The sequence below is a fragment of the Lissotriton vulgaris genome, unplaced genomic scaffold, assembly GCF_964263255.1.
Source record: "Lissotriton vulgaris unplaced genomic scaffold, aLisVul1.2 SCAFFOLD_1615, whole genome shotgun sequence".
NCBI classification, from domain to species: Eukaryota; Metazoa; Chordata; class Amphibia; order Caudata; family Salamandridae; genus Lissotriton; species Lissotriton vulgaris.
Window position 1 is genome coordinate 246,522 of NW_028249168.1, and position 25,765 is coordinate 272,286.

At 52.1% G+C, this 25,765-nt stretch overlaps 1 protein-coding gene across 1 annotated transcript in view; it reads right to left on the bottom strand.

Annotated features, from left to right (window-relative positions):
- The window catches only part of LOC147663683 (uncharacterized), a 180,860-nt gene that overhangs the window by 15,322 nt on the left and 139,773 nt on the right, over window positions 1-25,765 (bottom strand). Inside the window, exon 5 of the mRNA XM_086950267.1 lies at window positions 5,773-5,902. Coding sequence (XP_086806393.1) covers window positions 5,773-5,902 — 130 coding nt within the window. The remainder of the gene's footprint in view (window positions 1-5,772; window positions 5,903-25,765) is intronic.

Consider the following 25,765-nt stretch of genomic DNA (forward strand, 5'->3'; position numbering starts at 1 on the left):
ATGGGTTTAGAAAGGCATGACAAATTGCAACTTGGAAGGAGCGTGTTCAGGGCCTCCAATCCAAATTGCAAACCAGAATACGATGTTTAAATGGTTTGTGACAACAATTTCGGTTGCAAACCATTGAAATGAAACCGACTTCCCAAAGAAGACGGTAACAGATTCAGAAAGGGGAGGAAGACTCCACCCCTTTGTGAACGTACATTTTTTGTTTGGGAGTCGGCAGTTATTTTTGAAATGCAGACCTGTTAACTATAAGAAACACTGACTGCATTAAAAAATTAAAACGTGGCGTGGCCAAGACCCGGAGCGTAATGACCGCTTAATCAAGCAGCTCTGTGAGCCCTTTCCTTCCCCAGACATCCTGAACACTAATCCTGACCCCCCGTAGTGGGAAAGCACACCCGATCGCAGGCAGAGCCTCTGCGGCTGGATCCCGCCGCCAACAACCCCTCGAGCCCGGAGTTATTGGTCCCGGTAGGCCTGCACGAGCGGTGGAGCCGGGGACTCTATTTCGGGGCCTCGCCGCAGAGTGACGTCGGAGGTGCGGCCCACGATACCGGCGAGCGCCAGCTGCGCACATCCCAGAGGGCGGGGGCCCGGGGCGGATGACTTCATTGGTGCCCCTGAGGCCACGCTTGCCCAACTGCAGACCTAACAGCACCACTTCAGTGCTCGGTGGCGGAGTGCGGACACCGGCCCAACTGAGGCATACCGGGCGAGGCTTCCAGTGCCATCGGCCAGACTCAGTGAAAACGGAAAGTGAGACAAAACTGTGGGGGGGGGGGGGGCCTGAAGTGTTGAGTAGGCGGCGTGGATCGACCGCGGAAAGCCCCCCCCCCCCCACCACCACAGGACTAGGAGGCAGGATCTCATCCTGCACAGTGTGCACACACCCTGATTGCAGACAGTGAGGGGATGGAGCAAGGATAGACTCCATTACTGTATAAGCCTGCCGGTGGGGACATAGACCGCCCTTTGTCTCGGTCTCTCTCAGCCTACTGATAGGTCACACCGAAGTCAAGAGTGAGTGGTGTGACACCAAGATATTCTTAAGGTGTCTATATTTACTTACCTTGGCCACCACCAACATCCCAGCCTGGCCACCCAGTGAGATCAGTGCCGGTGCCACTGGTATTCGGCACTGAGGCAATGTTTGATGGGAAAGTTAGTTTTTTTTGCTCATGGAATTATGCACAGTTAAAATGGGTGTTTTTTTATTTATTGCTTATACAGTCTTTTTTCAATTTATTACAGTACCCCTGAGGAAGAACTTATAAGAGTTCGAAATGCATTGGGTTATTACTGTGTTGGCTCGAAGGAATGTCAAAAGCACATATCTATGTTCAAGTTTAAGGCAACATAGGATATATGAAAATGCGTAATAAACATTCGAGCATCATCTGGCTGTCTCTGGAGTGTCTTTAAAATATTGGGAGTACATTGATCACTGTATGAGATTACCGTGGAGCACTATGGATTACTTGGATAAATTTGAGTCACTTTGGAGGAAAGTTTCCACATTTCAGCTGTGCAGCAGTTGGGGGCACGCAAGATGCCCTCTTTGAAGCAACTTTGTAAAGCTGTGAAAAGGGACGGTCACGGCGCTGTTTTGCACGGATTCAAGGCAGTTAAAGCTCAAAATTAATCGATTTAAAAAGGGAAGGTGTGCATTCACCATCATGCATTAAGATTTTAACTGGAACACCAAAAGCCTTGGGGATAAGATCAAGCGAAGTGTGGTTCTTCAGTATATCAAACGGCAGGCCCAGATATCGTTCTCCTACAGAGATGCAGCTGGTTGGAAACCTCTGTAAAGCAATGCACAGGGGAGGGTACCAAATGGTCGCACACACAGGCTTTACATCTGGCTCAAGGGGTGTCGGTATTATGGTAAAAAATTCACTCCCACTTGAGGTGGGCTCTGTCTGGACGGATGAGGGAGGCAGATACACTGTGATTTCAGGCACACAGGAGGGCTATACGACCTCTTGGTCCTCAGCAGTGATTTTAACAAAGTGGTTTCGGGCATACTAGACCGCTACCCTCCCAGGGAAATAGGACCCTCTGTTAGCTGGTTACCTGAATTCCTTGACACTATGGGGTTGGTGGACGCTTGGAGGGTTTACTATACAGATCAGATATAACACACCTTTCAATCGGGCGCCCATCATAATTTATCGCGTCTGGATTATTGTCTGGTCTCGGCAGCCCACATTGCTCATACACAAATCACCTTGCCAGGGGCATCTCCGATCACTCTCCCTTATAGACACACATAGTACTCAGTCAAGCCACGGTGGGTAGGCTGGCTCCAATCAACCCTTGTTACCTTAAAGATCCGAAACTTAAAACAAACCTTCTCAAGGCCATAGACAATTATTTCACCAAAAATGTGGGGTCTGTATCCTCTTCCCAGTCCTTATGGGAAGCTTTTAAAATTGTGATCCGAGGTCAGGCTCTGTCCTTGATCACTGGGGTAAAGAGAGAAAAACAAAAAGAAATCCTAGACATTGAGGCCGACATTTACCGGCTTGAGGGTGATCTAGAAGCGGGCATGCCACCAGAGAAGCTACACCTCCTGAGCCTGAAACAACACGATTATAAATCCCTGGTCACGGACAGAGCCAAATCCCTAATTAGAGAACGTCAAGGTAGGATATATGAACTGGGCGACAAAGCAGGAAAACTAATAGCCTGGTTAGATAAGAAGGACTGGGCGAGCAGACTAGTCCCTGCGCTAAAAGATGACGAAGGCTCCTCTCTCACTGAACCCCAAGACATAGTAGACAGATTCACCACTCACTTTCAACAGGTATATTCGACAGTGACTCCACACACTGAGGAACACTCAAAAGACCTCCTACGTGACATTAAGCTCCCTTGCCTCCCCACAGCTGACTGCGATTTTATGGACATCGATTTGACTACAGATGAAATTGCGCAAGCAGTACGTGCACTGAAACCGGGCAAAGCCCTTGGACCCAACGGCATTCCCATTGAGCTATATAAACTACAGCCCAATAAACTCACACCGCACCTGAAATCGATGTTTGAGGAGTCACAGAGGGAACAGAGGATTGCCACTATAGTCAACATACACAGAGAAGGGAAACCCCGGACTGACTGTGCCTCATATAGACCAATTTCCCTCTTAAAACGCTGAACCTAAAATCCTGGCCAAACTTCTGGCTACCCACCTGCTCATAGTTATAAGCACCCTGATGCACCCGGACCAATCTGGCTTAATGCCACACAGAAACACGGCCCTGAACTTACGCAGGATCCATGGGGTGATGGGCGGAGCTTCAACCCTGCAGGAGTCAGCTGTGATAATGTCCTTAGACGGGACCATGGCATTCGACACAGTTGAATGGCCCTACCTTTGGGCTGATCTGGCTAAACTGGGATTTGGGCCAAAATACACTCAGTGGGTGCCTCTTCTGTATCAGGAACCCCTGGCACAGGTAGTGGTTAACAATAAACTGTCAGCCACGTTTTCATTCAGCCGGGGAACCCGCGAGGGCTTCCCTCTCCCTCCCCTTTTGTTTACCCTCGCCCTGGAACAACTGGATGCCTGGATCCGACAGGACCCGATGATACGAGGGCTGAGATGGTCCCTCGGGTGGGAGGACCGCATTTCAATCTATGCGGATGACATTTTACTCTATCTGGCCTCCCTGTCGAAATCCCTTATCGTAGTTCTGGACATCTTGGCAGTGTTCGGTAGATTCTCCGGATTTACGGTCAATTGGGGTAAATCCTTAGTGTTCGCCCTAAGGGGAGATCCTCTTACCCCCAATGGAAGTTGCCCAATCCAGATCAACACAGCAGGCTTTAAATAGCTTGGCATTTTTATTTCTCATGACTCTTTGGTCCGATATGCCCAAAATCTCCTCCCGCCCCTGCATAGACTCAAAAAAGACATCAGAAGTTGGAAATCGCGTCCCCTCTCCCTATTGGGAAGGGCTGCCCTGTTTAAAATGATGTCCCAGCCCCGCTTACTCTATGCTCTGCAAAATGCTCTTGACCCGGTACCTCAACAATATTTTAAAGAAATAGAGGGCCTTCAGAGAGAATTACTTTAGGATGGTAAACCACGTATTGCCCTAAATAAACTGACCCTAAGCTGGTATGATGGTGGCATAAGCCTTCCTGAAATTAAAAAATATTATTGGGCTGCACACTTGGCCGCCATTAACCACGGCACCTATGAACGAGGCAACGACCCAGGCTACGCCATGGACAAATGGCTCCTCCCTGGAGGTAATTACAATATGGAGCTCTACTCGTGGCCAAACAAATATATTCTGACAGGCCCCACCAAGCACTCAGTCCAGCTTTGGCATGACGCAACCAATGCCCTCGGGTGGAGCCGTAAACTGACGTTGGCGACCCCCCTTTGGGACTCTGAATCTCTGTGCAGCCTATGGAGGTCAAAAGGCTTCGACAAATGGGACCTCATCAGCATTGCACAAATCAAAGACCTCTGGGGGGAAGGGGGAGTTAAATCCTTCAACACACTACAGGCCGAACATGTCCTGGCAACTACTGAGTATTTAAGCTATGCCCAAATCCTACACTCACTCCGAACGCTTTTACCAGCAGGTACCACCCCTCCTGAAGCCTCACCTTTAGAGGACAGAATCCTAGATGGCCACCTTCCTGAAAAGACGATTTCCCTAATATAGAAAAAACTGAAACAATATGACTGATCGCCTTCAGGCATTAAGGGAGAAGCGGACTGGAGATGAGATTGAGATCGATGATGTAGACTGGCAGGAGGCGGTGTCTTCCCCTAGAGTGGTCGTCATACCGGTGCTCCTCAGATTGGTACAGCTAAAAATCCTTCACCGCGTGTACATTACCGGGCCGCGCTTGATCCACATGGGGGTCACTGACAGAGGGGATTGCAGGAGAGGGTCCAGCCTGCTAGGAACCTTTTTTTCACATCATATGGGAATGAAGGTTTGTTAGCGCTTTTTGGCACAAGGTTCACGAGGTAATACTCACTGTACTACACACCAGTATTTCACCGGAGGCGAGACGTAGCCTCATGAACATATGGGAACACAAAGACCTTAACACTCACCAGGCACAATGGGCCACCCTGGGATTCATGATAGCCAAACGAAACATCTCGCAAATGTGGGGAGCTGCTAAACCACCTACGTTGGAGACCTGGGAGAGAGATCTCGACTGGTGTATTTTTAGGGAGAAGACTGTTTGTCGCAAGGGGTTGCCCTAAAAAATGGGCGCGTATCTGGAGCCCTTGGAATAGTTATCGGGGTGAAATCTGTACACCACCAGATTGCTCTTAATCAAATGTTCCCCTTACCTCGTGATGTTCCCCTCCGTATGTCGCTATTATTTCTTCATTTTCTGTGCCCACTGTATTGTTTATTTGAACTCAAGTTTGTTTTAATAAAACAAATTATTAAAAAAAAAAGAATTTAAACGTGATCTCAGATATGGTGGCCTACTGATTTCACAGGGTGTCACAATCATTGTCATTGCATCCAAACATAGTGAGGCACAATTTGCGACCTACTTCATGAATATTGAGGAGGCAGGTCGGTTTACATCCCACTATGATTTGGAATGTTGTTAACCGACCTTTTACTATACAAGGTGGTATGCAAAATGATTTTCCTTTTTTTTCGCAAAAAGATGGTGCACAATTTGCAACCACAATTGGAATTATCATAATCTCTCTCCTTATTTTTGTTGATTTTAGATATTTTCGCCAATTATGATAATAAGCTGGCTTACCTTGAAAAAGTTCTCTTTCAATTTGAGAATCTGCAGGAGGGGCATTTCCTACCCGAGTTCTGGTTTCTTTGGTTGAAAAAAAATGATTGAATTGCTGGTTCTGCGGAGGCATGTTGTATATGTCAGACTGCTGAAAACGGAATGGAATAATATTGAAGTACTAATAGTAGTAATAAAATTCTTGCAACAGATTTCGGTCAGGAAACTTGTTCATTTAAGGGGTAAAGTAGCCACAACTGTATGCAAGGAGGATTCTCCAAGTCAAAAGGAGTTCCGAGACCATTTAGGGATCAAACGCTCCTAAAAGGTGAGGCAACTCCTTTGACACTTGCAATATGCCCTTCACATGAATTTGGATTACACCATTCCCACTTATACTAAACTCTTCAAATACTGAAGATGCAACATATATTTAACAAATTAAATATGCAACTGTATTAGCTTGTTAGCAACAGTTTGAAATCTCACAAAATGTATTCCATTTGCCATTAAGAATAAGAACTGAGGCAAGAAAACCAAATCAGCTATAAATTAGAATATTGTAGAAAGGCAAACAAGTTACTTACCTTCCGTAATACTCTTCCCGTTGGATACTTTATCTAACCACAGATTCTTCACTTTAGAATATCCCTCAGATGCCGGACTAGAACCAGAGAATTGTGTAGTAGTGCTCCTGTCCACCGATAGGCGGCGTCACGAGGTTCCAAGCGGACTCCATTGTGACTAACGGATGGCTCATAGCTCCCTAAGTTGAAGTGGAGCTGGCCCTCCACTGGAGACCAGAGGCATCTGATCACCACCTCCCTCAGATGACCCTCTCCAATCCATGATCCATGCGTCTGTCACCCATGTCAGCTATGGGGGCACCTGGCCGTGCCTGGTCAACTCTCATGATTTTGTATGGTCCCCTAAACAGCCCTGACAGAAGTCAGAAGGACATCTTGTTGTTTTACCAGAGCTGTGCACCTGGTGTCCAATAGTTGTTGCTCTTGTAGTATGCACTAAAAGGCTGCTGAAGTAAACATGTTTTACATTGTAAATTATGTTTTTCAAGAATAGCACACTAATCTTTCTCTTTAAAATGAAGGAATGCATTAGCAATGGTGGGCCAGAATTGTCAAAATAATGGTACGGTCTATTTCTAAGTATTCGAAAATACTACTATTGCTGCATCTGCGAAAGTGTATGGTGCCATCAACATAGCGGAAAACTGGATTTAGATTCTATAGCCATATAGAGCAAACTTATAGCCATACAGACGCAAACTTTAAAAATGTTGTGAGCGAGTCTGACCTTCTCAAAAAGGTTTAGGGATTTCAACTTCACCCTCAAAAAATAACTTAAAAATTCTTTTTAGGGACTGTTCCCACCTCTCCAATTCATCTGTACCCACCCACAGCTTCCAACTGACCTCTTGGCATGAAGCTTGACTTCAGTCAGTTCAGCTTTGTTAGTATGCAGCACACTGTATGGTGTGGCATGCAGGCCCATCCTTATAATTGGTAAAACAAACAACATCAAAATAGCTCGAGTCAAAGCTTTTTCTATGCCTCTTAGAGAGCCTTGGACAGAAGGCCATCTCCTGCGCATGTGTAACTTTCTATTAAGGAATTATAATGTGTCTGCACACTACTGCTCCACCTTTAAAAAGGTGAGCTGTGCGGTTTTTGCACGGCTCATCTGAGCCCCATGTTCTTCAATATGTATGTGGCACTACTAGCCAATCGTATTGCTCCTTTTAGCTTTCAATTTTACTCCTACACTGATAATACATGGAGTGGTGTGGCTCACTGGTTCGAGGCGGCAGACCCTGAAGCAGAGGACGGCCCGGGACCAGGGTTCAATTCCCGACGCGGCAGGGTCGTGAACCAGGGTCAGCGGACTCGATAATTCTCGCCTCGGTGCCTACTCTAACCAGGGATCACACTCGTCAACTCTGGGCATTAGCTTGCCTCATCTCCACATCGGCCCCCCACAAACGCCGGGGATGCCTGTTTTCACCTTGGAGATACCCAGGAGGGAACATCCCACAGGGAAAGCCAGGACGGGTTCCCCAGTGGTCTATAGCGCCAGGACGCCTCTGGGTAGCAGTGCGCTTTACAAGACACACACACATTTACATACTCAAATCACAGAGTACCTAGAAGGTGGTCGGACACCATTCAGGTCCAACACCGTCTGCAACCTGTGGCCAGCTGTATGAATGCCAACTCACTCAGACTTAACACCGACAAAACTAACGTCCTGGTTTTGGGAAATTCCTCTCTCCGGTCCACCGACTACCTGAATGTTTAGATGTATGCTCTACTCCCAAATCCAGTGTTCTCAATCTAGGAGTAATGTTTTACAACACTCTATCTTTTAAAGCACATATAGATAAACTAAGTAGCACCTGCTGCTGTTTGATGAAGGTCTTGAGGAAAATCATGCCTATTGGACCCATTGCTTCAAAGAAAACTCATTACTAGCAGGTTAGACTGCTGCAACTCAGTAGGTCCCGTCACCTTCACTCATCTTTCCTATAGGCTACAGTTCTACAGAATGCTGCGACCAGGATCATTCTAGATCTCAGCAAATAAGCTAGGGATTAATCTCACATGACCACTTTTCATTGGCTCCTTGTATGGAAACGAGGTGTCTTGAAGGCTCTCTGTTTGTGCCGCAAAGCGCTACATTGCTGCGTGCCTAGAAGTTACAGGACTTCTTTGTTCTATTGTAACTCCCCTACTAGATCGCTGTGTTCCAGCACTTTGGAAGCATCGCAAAATTCAGCAGACCACGGACTGGTGGCTGCACAGACATGGAACAGTCTCCCTCCAGTCATTCGTTCTGAACCTAACCTTTCAAGTTATTGAAAACTCACCTTTTCCAGTCGTAAACCAGTGCCTTCTCTTTACCTATCAGCGCTAGGACACCCTTTGGGTATGCGTGTGTGCTCTATAAGACCACTTTGAGAGAAAATGATCAGATTTATTCTTACATAGTCCCATCATGCCCTGATATGTATAAACTTACCACTGTCCCAAAAGTATTACCTGACTACAAGTACAAAGGGCAAGTGTCTTTCTGTCTGTGTCATTCTGCTAGTCTTGAGAACTACTTTTAAAACACATTTGTGTTCCTCAGATGCCTTTGCTTTGTTCTAGGTTGTTTAAACATGCACCATTTGCTGCAGACCTCATCAGTGCTTGCTTGGAAGAATATTCCTTCAAGTTCTGCAGGCAATTTAAGACAGGTGTTGTAATGCGCAAACAAACTTTCTTGAATTCGTGCATGTAGTATTAATTAGCATCGCCCTCCCCAGTTTCCCAGGCCCATGAGTAATGAGCTCTGTGAAATCGTAAGGATGTGCGGGGCCCTGGGCAATATATTTTGGGAGCCCCTCTTTGGAACAACTTTAAAAGTATTGTCCCGGGGGGCGTGGCCACGAGGGCGACAATGGCGGATGCAGCTTCTTAGAGCTCCCGCCGGCCCGCCATTTATCCTTAAATTTATCCTGACCCCGAACCTGCCTTTAGCCACGCATTGATATCGGAGGCAGTGGTAGACGGAGTGCACCCTCCGGTGCCGCATTTGGGGTCCCTGGTCCCTGGTTTGCGTGCTTGGTGGCGGCGGCGCCCCCTGGGCCTACAGACCGCGTGGAGAGCCGGGGCCTAGATGTCGCGGCGATCCCGGCCGGAGGCTCCAGACATCGGCCGGCTTGCACGCCGGCGGACACTGTGTTCTTGCAACGGACGGCGGCCGGTGGGCCGGGGCAAGAACAGCGGAGCCCCCTGCCACCTACAGAACGCTGAAATGACAGAGGATTGTGAGGGAGCGGTGTCGGGGGTGAGCCCTCGGATCGGAGGACTAGTCCGGTCCCCCTGGGCTGCCGGCGGCCATACTTGCCTCGGGACTGGAGACGGAGTGTCGGCGCGCGAAAGGACGTGCTCAGCCTGGTGGCACAGCTGTGTGTGGACTCCTGTAACTTGGCCCCCGGGTGCGGTAAGACCTGTGGCCCCGGAGGCAGTGTGGTGCCAGAATTGTCCTGGAGAGCGCCTATCTGCTGGGCTTACATGTGCGGCGGTGTGAGGAGTCCAGGAGCAGACGCCGCCTCCTCTGTGTGGGTGCCGGGGTGGCCCGGTGAAGCGGCGCTGCCTGATCGTCCTGAGCCCGGTTGCCCTGCTGTGCCCGTCCTGACCCTCAGATACGGGCCCATGAGTAATGAGCTCTGTGAAATCGTAAGGATGTGTGGGGCCCTGGGCAATATATTTTGGGAGCCCCTCTTTGGAACAACTTTAAAAGTATTGTCCCGGGGGGCGTGGCCACGAGGGCGACAATGGCGGACGCAGCTTCTTAGAGCTCCCGCCGGCCCGCCATTTATCCTTAAATTTATCCTGACCCCGAACCTGCCTTTAGCCACGCATTGATATCGGAGGCAGTGGTAGACGGAGTGCACCCTCCGGTGCCGCATTTGGGGTCCCTGGTCCCTGGTTTGCATGCTTGGTGGCGGCGGCGCCCCCTGGGCCTACAGACCGCGCGGAGAGCCGGGGCCTAGATTTCGCGGCGATCCCGGCCGGAGGCTCCAGACATCGGCCGGCTTGCACGCCGGCGGACACTGTGTTCCTGCAACGGACGGCGCCGGTGGGCCGGGGCAAGAACAGCGGAGCCCCCTGCCACCTACAGAACACTGAAACGGCCGAGGATTGCGAGGGAGCGGTGTCGGGGGTGAGCCCTCGGATCGGAGGACTAGTCCGGTCCCCCTGGGCTGCCGGCGGCCATACTTGCCTCGGGACTGGAGACGGAGTGTCGGCGCGCGAAAGGACGTGCTCAGCCTGGTGGCCCAGCTGTGTGTGGACTCCTGTAACTTGGCCCCCGGGTGCGGTAAGACCTGTGGCCCCGGAGGCAGTGTGGTGCCAGAATTGTCCTGGAGAGCGCCTATCTGCTGGGCTTACATGTGCGGCGGTGTGAGGAGTCCAGGAGCAGACGCCGCCTCCTCTGTGTGGGTGCCGGGGTGGCCCGGTGAAGCGGCGCTGCCTGATCGTCCTGAGCCCGGTTGCCCTGCTGTGCCCGTCCTGACCCTCAGATACGGGCCGGTGCGGTGGCGGCGGCCGGAGCGGTGCAGGTGCGTCGGAGCCAGCAGTATCGTGGACGCATGGAGGTGAGGAGTCGGATTACATACGGAGATTCCTGGTAGGGCGGGTGAGCCCTGCATGAGGCCCGGGGTCAGGGGCTTTGCTGTGGTCCTGGCCCGTGGAACGTTGGTGACGCTTGCACGCTGAGTGCCTGGTCAGTGGAGGCGCTTGGTAGTGGTGATCTGGGGCGGCGAAGTGCCCTGCGGACCTCCTGGCCTTGGTGTCGGCAGATTTGGACCCTCTGGGTGGACCTTGCTTTTGACCTGCGGAGTGTGGAGGGTCGGCCACGGGCACGGAGCAGCCCGCCTGCATTTCCTGACCATGACCAGAGGCGGGGGTGGTAATGGTTCCGCCAAGCAAGGGCCAATTGATAAATTTACTGGACCCAGTGGGGGATCTGGGGCTACTGGGGGCAGCCAGAGCGCGGGCCCAGACAACGCGGCCCTGATGGCAGCCATTACACAGTGAAGGGACATGTTGGACGCTAAGATCGGCGCAGTGGGAGCTGATGTCATGTTGCTACGACAAGATCTCCGCAACGCCGTTGCCCGCATAACGGAAACTGAAACCTGGATCACGGGAGTGGAGGGGGCTGTTGGCGCATTGACACAGAAAGTGGCGGAGATGGACAAAATCCAGAAGGGGCTGGTACTGCGCGTCGAAGATGCAGAAGGACGGGCGCGGAGAAATAACCTACGCTTCGTAGGATTTCCAGAGGACTGCGAGAAAGGGCCCATGGATGCATTCTTGACACGGTGGCTTGAGGGTTGGCTTCCCCCAGATGTCCTGTCGCGCTGTTTCGTAGTGGAACGTGCACATAGAGCCCTAACTAAGAAACCACCGGTGGGGGAACGGCCTCGGCCGGTCATTGCTAAAATCCTGAACTTTCATGATCGAGACACTATACTCCGGGAAGCGAGGGCCAAAGAGACTCTGCTGTTTGACAATCACAAGATAATGATCTTCCCGGACTATACCAAACAGGTACAGCAGCAACGCCACTCCTTCCTGGCGGCGAAGGCTAAGCTGCGGGGCTTGAAGATCCAATATTCATTGCTATACCCAGCCCGCCTTCGGGTTGTCTTCCAATCCAAGACCCACTTCTTTGATACCCCGGAGGCTGTGTTCAGGTGGACGGATGAGACGGTCAGGCTCCGGCCGAATGCCCAGCCGGGCCTGGGCTCCGGGCCGTCGCGTGGGTCGTCACAGGAGAGGAGTGACACTGCCGTCAGGGGTAAACGGCACAGGAAGTCTCGATCACGACGACGCTCCCTGTCCCAGGGTGGTCTCCCGGATGGGACCCAGCCCGACACCGATCAGTCAGGGAAAGAAAACTGAGCACCATCGGAGTTCGGCCTTCAATACTTAACCCTCGTCCTTTGTTGGGATCTACAGGGGGCCCGATGTGGCTGCTCCATCGATCGAGTGGATAGCGTCAGCCGCAGTGCGACCTGAACATTGGCTTGGCTCACGGGAACTGACGCCGGTGGTGTCTGACTGCCCTGATCTATTCGTGTTCTACAAACTGTGGTACAAGGGGGTTCGGGGTACTGACCTGTTGGGCGGCCCAGTCCTCCCACGGATGGGGGGTGGCCCTGGGAGAAGGTCCTGTTAGTTGGGGGGAGTAGTTGGGATCCATTGGTATGGTGGGCTTTGGGCGCTCCGTTTTGGGCCTGAAGCTCCCCATGCCGCGACAGGTACTTCAGTGTTCCATGAGGTATAGGGGTGGGGGGCAGGGAATTGGAGTTGAATTGTTGGGGGGGTTGGGTTGGTGGGTAGACGTGGGGGGGGTAGGGGGTATACTGAGGGGGGTGCACGTGATTTCTGCTGCATTGTTACGTATGGTGTTGGGTGCCGGGGCCGGGTCCTGGGGGCCTCAGAGACTTTTCCATCGAGATAATGGTTGATGTATCAGGGCAGGATTTAGCTGGTGACGCTATGCGGATATTGAGCTGGAATGTCAGGGGGATGTTGGACAAAATCAAGCGTGGGGCAGTCTTGCGCTGGGGTAAGAGGGATTCAGCCGATGTGATGTTACTCCAAGAAACTCATATGTTGGGTACAAAGGCACTGAGTTTGCAGCGATTTGGTTTCCACCAAGTATTTCATGCAGGGTTTTCCAGGGGCTCGAGAGGGGTGGCCGTTCTTATCCACCGTAGGCTGTCGTATACCCACGAACGTCACTGGATTGATCCCCAGGGTCGGTATGTATTCGTGAAAGGCACGATTGGTGCGGAGCCGGTGGTGTTTGGCAGTGTGTATGCCCCCCCCCCCCCCCCCCCCCCCCCCCTTTGCAATGGTCCTTGGCAGAGAGACTGTTCGAATTGTGGGCCGAAATCCCGGACGCCTTGGCCGTGATAGGTGGTGACTGAAATGATGTTCTGGACGTGTGCTTGGACCGACAGAGGTTGCAGGGGGTCGCAGCTGCGGCCTCCCCTACACGGCTGAGGGCAATGATCGATGGGCTGGGCTGGGTGGATGCCTGGAGACACTTGCATGCCAGGGCACGTGAGTACACGTATGTGTTTGCTGTGCATGGCTCCTTCTCGCGACTGGACTGTGTGTTTGTACCGGGGGACTTCCTCGACAGGGTGAAACAAGCTGCAATTCAGCCTCGGGGGCTGTCTGACCACTCCCCTGTCGCTGTGCAGATTGCACTGCACAAGACGCGCCGGCCGTTTCGGTGGCGGATGTCCTCGTGGCATCTCCAGCGGGCAGACTACACACAGCATATCCGTGGCGCGATTGCCCACTATTGGCAGAAGAATCTAGCGGAAGGGGTTGATGGGGTGACAGTCTGGGAGGCCATGAAGCCCACTCTGAGAAGCGTTGACATTGCATGGTGTGCTGCCGCCCGTCGTTCTCGACGGGAGGCCATTGTCGCAGCTGCGGAGCGGGTGGAAGTGTTGGAGAGACGGTGTTCGGAGGTAGGGGACGAGTTGGCGCTACGACTGCTCCTGCAAGCGCAACAATCCCATGCCTCGGTCTTAATGGACGAGGCCAGACAAGCGTGGCTGGCTACTCGGAGCAGGGTCTACCAGTGGGGTGACAAGTCCTGCACTATGCTCCATAGGCTGTGTCAACAAACGCTGCAACCGCTTACGCTACCAGGCCTCACTGACGGGGAGGGAACAGCCATAACGGACCCTGCGACTCTTGCGGCGAGCTTTGCTACCTACTATGCGGAGCAGTATGCTCCTCGGGACGGTCTCCCACCGGATGCAATTGATCAGTTCCTTACTGACTTCCCCCCCCGTGCGATATCAGACGAGGCCAGGTTAGCCTTGGACCTCCCCTTGACGGCGGAGGAACTGGGAGATGCGCTTGGCCAACTCAACGTGGGTAAAGTGCCGGGACCGAGTGGGTTCCCCAGTGAATTCTACAAGAAATTCCACCTACAGCTTGGGCCGCACTATAGGCGGGCGTTGGAGGTTGCGTGGGAAAGGGGTAGCTTGCCGTCGGACTGGCGTCAGGCAGAAATTGTGGTTTTCCAGAAGCCAGGTAGGCCCCCCGATCGGCACGAGTCATATCGCCCCAAATCCCTGCTCAACTTCGAAGCCAAATTGTTGGCCAAAGCGCTGGCGAACCGTCTTCTCCCATATATCACAGACCTGGTCCACCCGGATCAGGCCGGTTTCATGCCACGTCGGGCGACGCGCCACAACATCAGGCGTGCGCAGGCGGCGGTGGATGCTGTGGGGGCGACCGGGGAGCGGGCAGCGTTGTTGCTGACAGATATCGACAGGGCGTTCGATTCGGTCAGCTGGACTTACCTCTTTGCCCTCTTGCCACGTCTCAACTTGGGCCCGGTGTTCGTCTCCTATATTAGGCTGCTATACACGGACATCACCTCCTCGGTGCGCGTCTCCGGGGCGATTTCGGAGAAGTTCCCAATTGCCAGAGGTACCCGACAGGGATGCCCCCTATCCCCTTACCTCTTCGCACTGGCCATGGAACCGCTGGCCGCGTGGGTACGCATCGATGCACAGTATTGTGGTTTTGTGTGGGGGGCGGACCTCTCGGACAGAATCGCGCTATACGCAGACGATGTCCTTTTCTTTATGACTGACCTTCACCGCTCTGGCCCCCGAATACTGGAGATAATGCAGGTCTTTGGTGAAGTGTTGGGTCTTTTCCTCAACCCGCGCAAATCTACCCTGTGGGTGCTGGGTGGAGAGTTGGAGACGTACCCCTGGGCCTCGGCCTGCAGGTAGCGGTTGGTGGTCTAAAATACTTGGGAGTCTTTCTGTCCGAGTCTGCCGCAATTGCATGGGAGCGCAATATACTGCCAGTGTGGGACAGAGTCCAATCGGATGTCAAAACCTGGTCTCGCATGCCACTTAATATATATGGCAGGTCTGCAATTTTCAAAATGGTCGCCCTCCCGCGGCTCCTGTACCAATTGCAGAACCATCCATATAAGGTGGACCCACAATGGTTCCGACGCGTGAATTCAGTACTGGGCCGCTTTCTGTGGGCAGGGGGGGCTTCTAGGGTAGCGCTGCGGACTTGCTTTTTATCCACGTACTGTGGAGGTCTGGCTACTTCAGACCTCCTGTCCTACTATCAGGCCTCCCATCTGCTGGTTCTGAATGAGTGGTGGTACGGCGACCGCAATGACCCGGCATACGCACTGGAACACTTCTTGATGGGGGATACCACGATACATACCCTGTTATACTCGGCTAGGCGGCGGAAGAAATTGCCGCGGGTCACTCAGGTGGTCTTCGTAATCTGGAGACAGGCACTGCGCAGCATGGGCTGGTGGGGTAGGCTGACGGCGGAGACTCCACTATGGAATAACGGACAGCTTCCCGCACTTGCATCGTTGTCGGGGTTTGGGGACTGGGACGCCATCGGGATCTCCTCGCTTGGCCATGTTCTTGCGGGGAATACCCTCAAATCCTTTCAGGACCTCAGATCCGAATTCAACATGTCCAAGTCCCAATTCTTTAAATATCTGCAATTCCGTCATGCACTTGCACCGAGTCTGATAGGGCTGGACCAACTTCCCGAATTTAGCCCAGTGGAGGCCAAGCTTTTCATGGGAGATTTGGGGGATAAGAAAGTCTCCAAAATATATCAAACGCTTGTCACTCACTGCTCCTCTTCTCTCCTGTCGTTGAAGGCCTCCTGGGAGACAGACATTGGCCCGTTGGATGAGGATGACTGGAGGGAGGCCCTTGAGTCTCCTCGTGGGGCTGCCATAGCTGTGCGACTCCGGTTCATACAGTTCAAGTACCTGCATAGGGCTTACTACACTAGGGAGAGACTGTGGAGAGCTGGCCTCATTGCTGCCCCGGAATGCCGGCGCTGTGGTACTGAGAGAGGCACGCTTTTGCATACTGTGTGGTCCTGTGTGGGTCTGACCCGATTCTGGAATGGGGTGTGGAATTGTTTGTCAGAAGTACTGGGGTGGGACCTTCCCCGCACACCCAGGCTGGGTCTCCTTCATGTCCTAGAGAATGTGGGTGGGAACATCTACAAGCGCCACCTTCTGCTGCTGGGCCTGGTCGTGGCCAAGCGAGATCTGGCGAGAGCCTGGAAAAGCGACCGTGCCCCCCCACTTAGTGCCTGGAAAGCGGGTTTAGACTTTCTTATGGGGCTAGAATTGCCTGTGTTTGAGGCCAGGGGATGCCCCCGGAAACACTACAAGATCTGGAAGCGATGGGCGGACTACAGGGGATTGACCTTGGAGCCCCCAGTTGACTTAGAAGATGTACAATCGGCTGATGGAGACCTCGGGGCCTTGGAGGGTACTTGATGCCTACTGTGGATTTCCGCCCCTCCGATGCTCAACCTTCCAGGAACCGCGACCAGAGGCAGCCGCGAAAGCGTCCATGACAACTGGAACCCCGCCCCTCTCTCTGATGCGGGACCCAATCCGGGGATGCCGCGGACCGGAAACGCTTCACCCTGACCCCGGAAGTCCCGCCTCACCGCCGACGTCAGGACAGAGAAAAGACGGAAGCCGGGATCCAGACCACATCGGAGTATCATGGCAGGAGATTTCGACTGTAGCTGCGGAAGAAGAAAACGGGAGCGGAGAAGCAGACGAGTGGTCCGAAGACTGGTGGAGTCCCCAGTAGGTGGCTGAAGAGCGGCCGCAACTCGACGGAGAGTTGCGGCGGAGCGTGTGAGTACCAGCTACCCTCCTTAAAGCACGCTAGGTGCTCTGTGTAAATACTCCGCCCCCCCCTTTGTAAATACTCCCTCTATTCTAGGCACGTTCTCCTTAGTAGCTCGGCACCGTGTATAAAGTGTACAGCACCTCGCACTGTAAAAAGACTCTCCCTACACGACCCTCATTGGACACCCTCTTTTGCTTTGCCTTCCCCCGTCCTCCCCACCCTTTCCTCACGGTCCTTTCTGACTCCTCACACCCTGGTGATGGTAACGGTTGTGCAAACCTCAATCCCCAGCGGGACTAATGGCTCCTTCTCTTTTCTCTCTTGCTGCCCTCCGATGACCTTTCCCCCACCAACCAGGACATCCCGAAGACCCGGACCCCTATCGAGACCCTACATCACCCGGAGGAGGAAGAAGACATTTCACCTCGTTTTGTTCAGTGGAGCCATATCTTTTGTTCACCCCTGTTTTGTTAAAAGAGCTGCCTCGTGTGCAATAAAAGACCACTATTGCCCACTATATCCGGCCTCCTTGCCTGCTTTTCCAGCCCGCTAACCGCCCACGTTCACATCTGGTGTCAGAAGTGGGATTAGCTGGAAGCATGGAGGCCGTGGTGAAAAGGATGGCCGAGTCCCAGGAACAATTGGGGAAATTAATGGAGCGGTTCCTGAAAACTGCAAAACTGCAGAGGACGACCGAGGCCAGCTACACGATGTCCTTAAAGGGCAGGGAGACACACATGAACAGGTTATGGGGAAATTGACCGACGCCCTGGGACAACAGAGACCAATGGCCTCCCTCCCTTCCGTGGTTCTCTAGAAGTATGTGCCGGGGGACGACCCGGACTACTTCTTTACTAACTTTGAGAGGCTAGCACAGGCCGCCTCTTGGCCTGTCGACCATTGGGGCCAATACCTTGGGCCCTTGTTGACTGGCGACTTGCAAGCCGCATACCAACAGGCTAACATACAAGGCAACACCCCTTATGTGGACATAAAAAAGTGTATCCTCGAGTGCCTGGGCATAGCTGATGAGACGTACAGAGTAAAGTTACGACAGGCCAAAGAAGGTCCCCAAGAAACCCCCAGAGCTCTCTCCTTCAGGATCAAGGATTTAGCCAACCAGTGGCTTATACCAGATGCCTCCACAAAAGAAGAAATCCTTGAGAAGGTATACCTGGAGCAGTTCCTGGCTTCTTTACACCCAGGCACCCAACGGTGGGTCAGACAACATACCCGTCTCACATTGGAAACTGCAGTTGAAATAGCTAGCGCCAACAGCCGAGCGCAGGACCTCCAGCGAGGCAAGGAAGAACACCCACATAAACCACACTCCTCCACAGGCATCCGACCCCACCGACCCCCTCTACCAAGAAGACCAGAACCACCCCCTCTCTTACCCACACCTGTCCTGTATCGACCTACCAACCCTGGGCCCCAATGTTACAGTTGTGGGGGTTTTGGACACATTGCTCGGGTGTGCCCCCTCAAGGAAGAGCCCATGGAGGTAGGCCTTGTTCAGAACTATGTCTGCTCTATTCCAGGTACTGCACCACCCCCGTTCCGTTGTCCAGTGAACATTGACGGACAGACAGTCATGGCTCTAGCAGACACCGGGTGTCGACAGAGCGTTCTTAGACCACAAGACCTGTTCTCCCCTGTTGGCCCTCCATCTGGCATTGTTGCCATACAATGCGTCCACGGGGACACCAAAAGGTATCCGACTACCCGAGTACGTGTTCAACACCCCAAGGACCCAGGAACTACCCTCACAGTGGGTCTCGTGCCGGCTCTTCCAGAACAGGGCATTTTGGGGAGCGACTATTCCGGACTGCCTAGGCTTCTACAGGACAAGACCGATTCCCTGACCCGGTGGTGGGAAGAAGTGCCATTCCTCAGGGCCTGTCTCCCCCAGCTATGGAGTCTAAACCCCACAAAACCGAAACTCAGAAGAAGAAAGAAAAGAGAGCACGCCTGTGTATACCCAGTGATTCCGGAGGAGCATCCCTGGCAGACCGATCGGGAATTCAGGGCATCACAGCAAGAGGACCCTCTCCTGCAGGAGGCGTGGGGAAGAGCCCTAGACAACGAGGACCCCCTTAAAGTAGGTCCCTACTTTTTCAAGAAAAATGGGTTGTTATACCGAAAGGGAGGGACCCAGCAAAAACCCCAACTTCTGATCCCTAGCCCTTCCGAGACAAAGTCCTGTTCCTTGCCCACAGTCACCTCCTGGGGGGTCATTTTGGCGACGAAAAAACCAGTCAAGCGATCCTAGAGAAGTTCTACTGGCCCAGTGTTTATCAACATATCAAGACTTATTGCCGTGAATGCCCTGTGTGTCAAAAGCATAGCAGGTATCGCCCCCCTAGGGTACCCCTACAGCCTCTTCCTGTCATTGATGTCCCGTTCAGCAGAGTAGGGATGGACATCATTGGGCCCCTCTTACACTCCCGAAGTGGCTGCCGCTATGCTCTGGTTATCGTGGACTATGCCACGCGCTTCCCTGAAGCCCTACCCCTGCGTCAACCCACTACACAGAAAATCGCCAAGGCCCTCATCTCCGTGTTCTTCAGAGTGGGGTTTCCCCGGGAAATCCTGACCGATCAGGGCACCCCTTTTGTCTCAGCCCTCATGAAACAGGTCTGCTCCCAACTAGGGATAAAACAGATTAGAACGTTGGCTTACCATCCGCAAACCGATGGTTTAGTCGAGCGATACAACGCCACATTGAAACAAACCCTGAAAAAGTTATTGGGTCTTGAAGCAAGAAGGTGGGAGGAAGTGTTGCCACTTGCCTTGTTCGCCATTCGATGTAAACACAGAGCAGCACAGGTTATTCTCCTTACGAGCTGCTGTGTGGTCGACCCCCTCGTACCCTGTTAGACATGGCTCAAGAAGCATGGGAAGCAGAACCAGACCGCACACGTCCCCTTCCTGAATACATAGACAACCTGAAAACACACCTGTCCGTGTTTAGGGACATTGTCCGACAAAACATGGAAAGTGCACAAAACAACCAAAAAGGGCAATACGACAAGGGCACAAAAACACGGGCCTTTGCCGTTGGTGATCTGGTTCTCTTGATGAGAACGTCATCGGACCAGAAGCTCCTGGGCCAGTGGCAGGGTCCATATTCCATCCTCCAACAGGTGACCCCTGTCACATACGAGTTGGAACTAGACCCCACCCGAGGCACGACACAGATATATCATGTGAATCACCTGAAAAGATGGGAAGGACCTCGTCCTGTCCTGTCCGGCTCTCATGGTCATGTTTCCCTCCCCTTTGACCCCTGTTTAGATTAAGAGTTGACAACCTTACAAATCCTAGAGCTTAAGAAAGTCCTATACCCGCTACAACAGGCGTTTTCCTCCTCTCCCGGTCGTACCACCATCACCGAACACGCCATACAAACAGAACCTGGGAAGGTCGTCCGACAAAGACCGTATCTGGCCCCTGAAGCCCGCAGGGCAGTTATACGGCGGGAGACGGAACAAATGCTGAAGATGGGTATCATAGAACCCTGGATGAGCGACTGGAACTCCCCGATAGTCCTTGTGCCTAAGCCTGACGGGTCAGTCAGGTTCTGTATCGACTTCCGCGAGGTCAACAAAATATCCAACTTCAACACCTATCCGTTGCCTCGCGCCGACGAAATGGTCGAACGGATAGGGAAGGCCCAGTTCATCTCCACGCTAGACCTCTGTAAGGGGTATTGGCAGATACCCCTCAGAGAGGAAGACAGAAAAAAGACGGCGTCTCCACCCCTGAGGGTTGCATCAATTCATTGTTCTGCCTTTCGGCCTTCACGGCGCACCCGCTACATCCCAACGAGCCATGAACCACATTTTAAGGCCCCACGCCCTGTATGCTGGGGCTTATCTGGACAATATCATCATATACAGCGATAGCTGGGCACAACACCTAGAACACCTCCACAATGTCGTCACCGCCCTAGGGTCTTTTGGATACACGATAAACCCCACCAAAACCACCCTAGCAGCCCAAACTGTGAAATACCTTGGATACCTCCAGGGTGAGGGCCTGATAAGGCCGCAGAAAAGCAAAACCGAAGCCATCCAGTCCCTCCCGTTCCCCCAGACCAGAAGAGACCTTCGAGCATTCTTAGGCCTTTTAGGCTATTACCGGAGGTTTGTCCCCAACTTCTCACAGAGAGCAGCCCCACTCACTGACCTTCTAAAGAAATCCACCAAAACAGAAGCAGCCCTACAAAACCCTACGCCGTTGCTACGGCGTGCCTTCTCCGACCTAAAAAACGCCCTGACCTCCAGTCCCATATTAGTGAGTCCAGACTACTCCCAGCCATTACTACTCCAGACAGACGCTTCGGAACAGGGTTTAGGGGCAGTTCTGTCACAAAAAAACCGCTTGGGGAACGAAAAACTCATCCTCTACCTCAGCAGAAAACTATTCCCCCGAGAAAAAAACTATGCCGTAGTGGAAAAAGAGGCCCTTGCGATCAAGTGGGCTGTTGAGAGCCTCCGCTACTACCTGGAGGGACGAGACTTTATCATTTATACGGATCACGCTCCTCTGGAGTGGATGGCCTGGAACAAAGGGCACAACGACCGAGTCCTCCGCTGGTTTCTGTCACTTCAACCCTTTCACTTTAAAACAGTTCATCGGAAGGGTGTAGACCAGGGTAATGCGGATTACCTCTCCCGCATGTCCCCAACCCTTACAAGAAGGACAGCTAGGGGAAGGGGATGTGATACGGCCCCACGAGTTGTGAGCCCCTTACTCACCCCGCTAGGATTTCCGCCCCTCCGATGCCCAACCTTCCAGGAACCGCGACCAGAGGCAGCCGCGAAAGCGTCCATGACAACTGGAACCCCGCCCCTCTCTCTGATGCAGGACCCAATCCGGGGATGCCGCGGACCGGAAACGCTTCACCCTGACCCCGGAAGTCCCGCCTCACCGCCGACGTCAGGACAGAGAAAAGACGGAAGCCGGGATCCAGACGTCGTCGGAGTATCGTGGCAGGAGATTTCGATTGTAGCTGTGGAAGAAGAAGACGGGAGCGGAGAAGCAGACGAGTGGTCCGAAGACTGGTGGAGTCCCCAGGAGGTGGCTGAAGAGCGGCCGCAACTCGACGGAGAGTTGCAGCGGAGCGCGTGAGTACCAGCTACCCTCTTTAAAGCAAGCTAGGTGCTCTGTGTAAATACTCCGCCCCTCCTTGGTAAATACTCCCTCTAATCTAGGCACGTTCTCCTTAGTAGCTCGGCACCGTGTATAAAGTGTACAGCACCTCGCACTGTAAAAAGACTCCCTACACGACCCTCATTGGACACCCTCTTTTGCTTTGCCTTCCCCCGTCCTCCCCACCCTTTCCTCAAGGTCATTTCTGACTCCTCACACCCTGGTGACGGTAACGGTTGTGCAAACCTCAAGCCCAAGTGGGACTAACAGCTCCTTCTCTTTTCTCTCTTGCTGCCCTCCGAGGACCTTTCCCCCACCAACCAGGACATCCCGAAGACACCTACACCCAAGACCCGGACCCCTACCGAGACCCTACATCACCCGGAGGAGGAAGAAGACATTTCACCTCATTTTGTACAGTGGAGCCATATCTTTTGTTCACCCCTTTTTTGTTAAAAGAGCTGCCTCGTGTGCAATAAAAGACCACTATTGCCCACTATATCCGGCCTCCTAGCCTGCTTTTACAGCCCGCTGACCGCCCACGTTCACAGAGGTAAAGGCAGCGAGAGGTGGAGTTAGTCAGAGAAATTACAGGAAAAGAAAGCCAGAAAGAGGGGTGAAGGCAGATAGAGGAATATGGTGTACAGTAAAAATAGGAAGTTGAGAGGCATACATGAAATAGAGAAACAAAGGAGGGTTTATACAGCTGTAGCGTTGTAAGAAGAAGAGATGGTGAGGTAGAGATATCTTTAAAAATAGTGGTTGAGAGAGGTAGTTGAGGATGAAGGAGTGAGTTAAAATGGGAAGGATGTCAAGAGAGAGTTATGTGATTGTATGTGAGAGAGGAAGAGAGTTGTTTATGAAAGGGATGGGTAGAGGTAGAAACAATAGTAGCAGGCAGAGAGTAGTACAATATTTAGAGAGGTGAAGGAAAAGGAACAGAGGTAGAACCAGGCGAAAGGAGGTGAAGAGGTGAGGTAGTCATAAAGTTGAGGTAAATTGATAGAGAGAGAGAGAGAGAGAGAGAAAGAAAGAGAGAGAGAGAGAGAGAGAGAGAGAGAGAGAGAGAGAGAGAGAGAGAGAGAGAGAGAGAGAGAGAGAGAGAGAGAGAGAGAGAGAGAGAGAGAGAGAGAGAGAGAGAGAGAGATGGGGTAAAAAGAGGCGGGGTAGTGATTAACATGTAAGGTAGATAAAGAAAGGATATAGAGAGGTGAGGGGGGCGAGGTAGAGAGAGAGATATGGTAAGTAGATAGAGATGCAGCAGTAAAGACAGAGATGAGGTTGTGTGAAAAGTGAAGTAGATGGAGGAAACATAAAAGGAGAGGACATGGAAAAACAGCAGTATGGTGCAGAGAGGAATGAGCTACAGAAAGTTCAGGTACAGAGAGCAGATCGAAAGCACTAGATATAGATATCGCTCAGTGCTTAATTTAAGCCGGCGGTAGCCACTGGCACTTATTTTTGGAACCAGCACTAATTCTTCCACATCAGACATTTATTGATAGCCAGAGAGTGAAAAAACACACAAAATGGAAAAACAGAGAAAGACAGAAAAACAGAGAAAGACAGAAAAACTTCACAACAGGAGAAAGCAGCAGCCTGCTAGAGTGAAATAGAGGACGAGGGAGTGCCTTGTAGTGGAATAAAGAGGCCTGAGGTGAATTGAAGGCTGCACAGCTTTAGTATTGGCTGACAATTAATTGCCCCGACCACGGCTTCTGTGCAGAGCTTTTGGATACCGGCACTCGTTCATTTACAAATTAGGCACGGATATTACCACACAGAATGGTAGAGAGGCAAGGTAATGAGAGAGAATTCGAGAGATGAGCACCAACCCTGCTTCCCTCCTCACTCCCAGGGCCTTCTAATGGCGGCACACCAAAGGAGCACCAAAGGCAAGCCTGTCTACCTAGTACCAAGAGCCAGTAACGCTGGTCATCCCTCACTGCTGCTACCTGCTACAACCCTCTGCACTGCCAGACCTGGCTGCTTCTTCCCATGTTGCTGCCGTGTCGCACCACACAACACCGAACACATGCGCAAACTGCAAATTCTTGTGCACTCTCCAACACCCACTTCACGTCACATCCGCCATGACACCACCCAACACCTGACTAACACTCCCACACTTACCAGTCGCCAACTGTATAATATATTGCACTCTGATACATGCTCCTAAACACCGCTCTCTTACCAAACACGCTAGTGAGGTCTGGAACCTACTATATAACTACCCTTCGGACCTGCTGTTCCACATGGAGACCTGGATAAACCCTGCATTGGACCCCAGACATCACCACAGCCAGCTCTCCTGGCTACAAGATCGCCAGTCAGGACAGACAACGCAAGCCCGTTAGGAGAATCCGTATAATCTTCAAGGATGCTATCAGCAGCACCACGTCCTTGGACACTGCCCGCAGCAACAAGGAACACCTGTCTTTCAAACTCCTGATCACAGTGAACCTCACCCTCAGTGGCACCCTCATCTACAGATCACCAGGGCCATGCACCAGCTTTACTGAGATCAAGCCGACCCGAACACAACTGCACTACTTGAAGATCAAGGAAATCTCACACACCAAACACGTGAAAGGACCCACACATTCTGCTGTATACCTCCTTGAAGCGATTTGTGCCCCCTTTTACAACATCGTAGTTGATAAACTCTCTCCAATCACATGGACCAACCAAACCCTCCTTAAATACACCATTCCTGTCCCTCACCATCATAGAACTGCCATCCGGCCAGCCCGCTGAGACTGGAACAACATCCTAAAATAAGACTGCGCTATCTGATTTGCGGAACACCGGCCTGAACACAGCGGCAGTCTACCAAACTCCCTCACAAACTTAAACAACTCGATCACTACCTGCACATACACCATGCTCCACTTCAGCCCCAGAAAACCATCAGATCCAAAATGCGAGCCTGCAGATAATCAAAGGAACTTGGGATGGCATAGCGCCTCTACAAACATCTGGAGTGAAGATGAAGAATGAGCCAAGACAATGACAAGATCCCCTTCTGATCCACCCATAGATGTTATCACCAGCAGGTCTAATTGCTTTACACTCACAGACCGCATGATGCCAGCAACTTCAGCAGCAAAGAGATCTACACCATGGTGAAAGGTTTCACCTCCCCAGCAGCCGCCTCGAACAGCATCACCCACTCACAGGTCCTCTGCAACAAACTTTCACAGTTCTTCTGCTGCAAGTTAAACATCGTAGAAGATAATTTCACCCCGCAACTGGACCTGACAGGACTCGCAACATGACTTCCCATCTCATCCAAATCAATAACCACATGGCTCACAGTGGGGGGAAAAAACCCTCTACAGTGCAATTCATCCACTCCAGAGCCCCATTGGGCCCCATGCCTTCACCAAAGGACTTCAAACTATCAGCACAGAGCTCTCCTCCATCCTGACCATCTCTATCACATCAGCCACCTCTGCAGACACAAAGAAACAATACACAGTTCTCCCTCAGCTCAAAAAGCATTCCATGGTCCAACATTGCTTATGATTAACATATCCTATTGTATACACCGAAAGCCCCAGAGAAACTTATCAACAAACACCTTCCAAC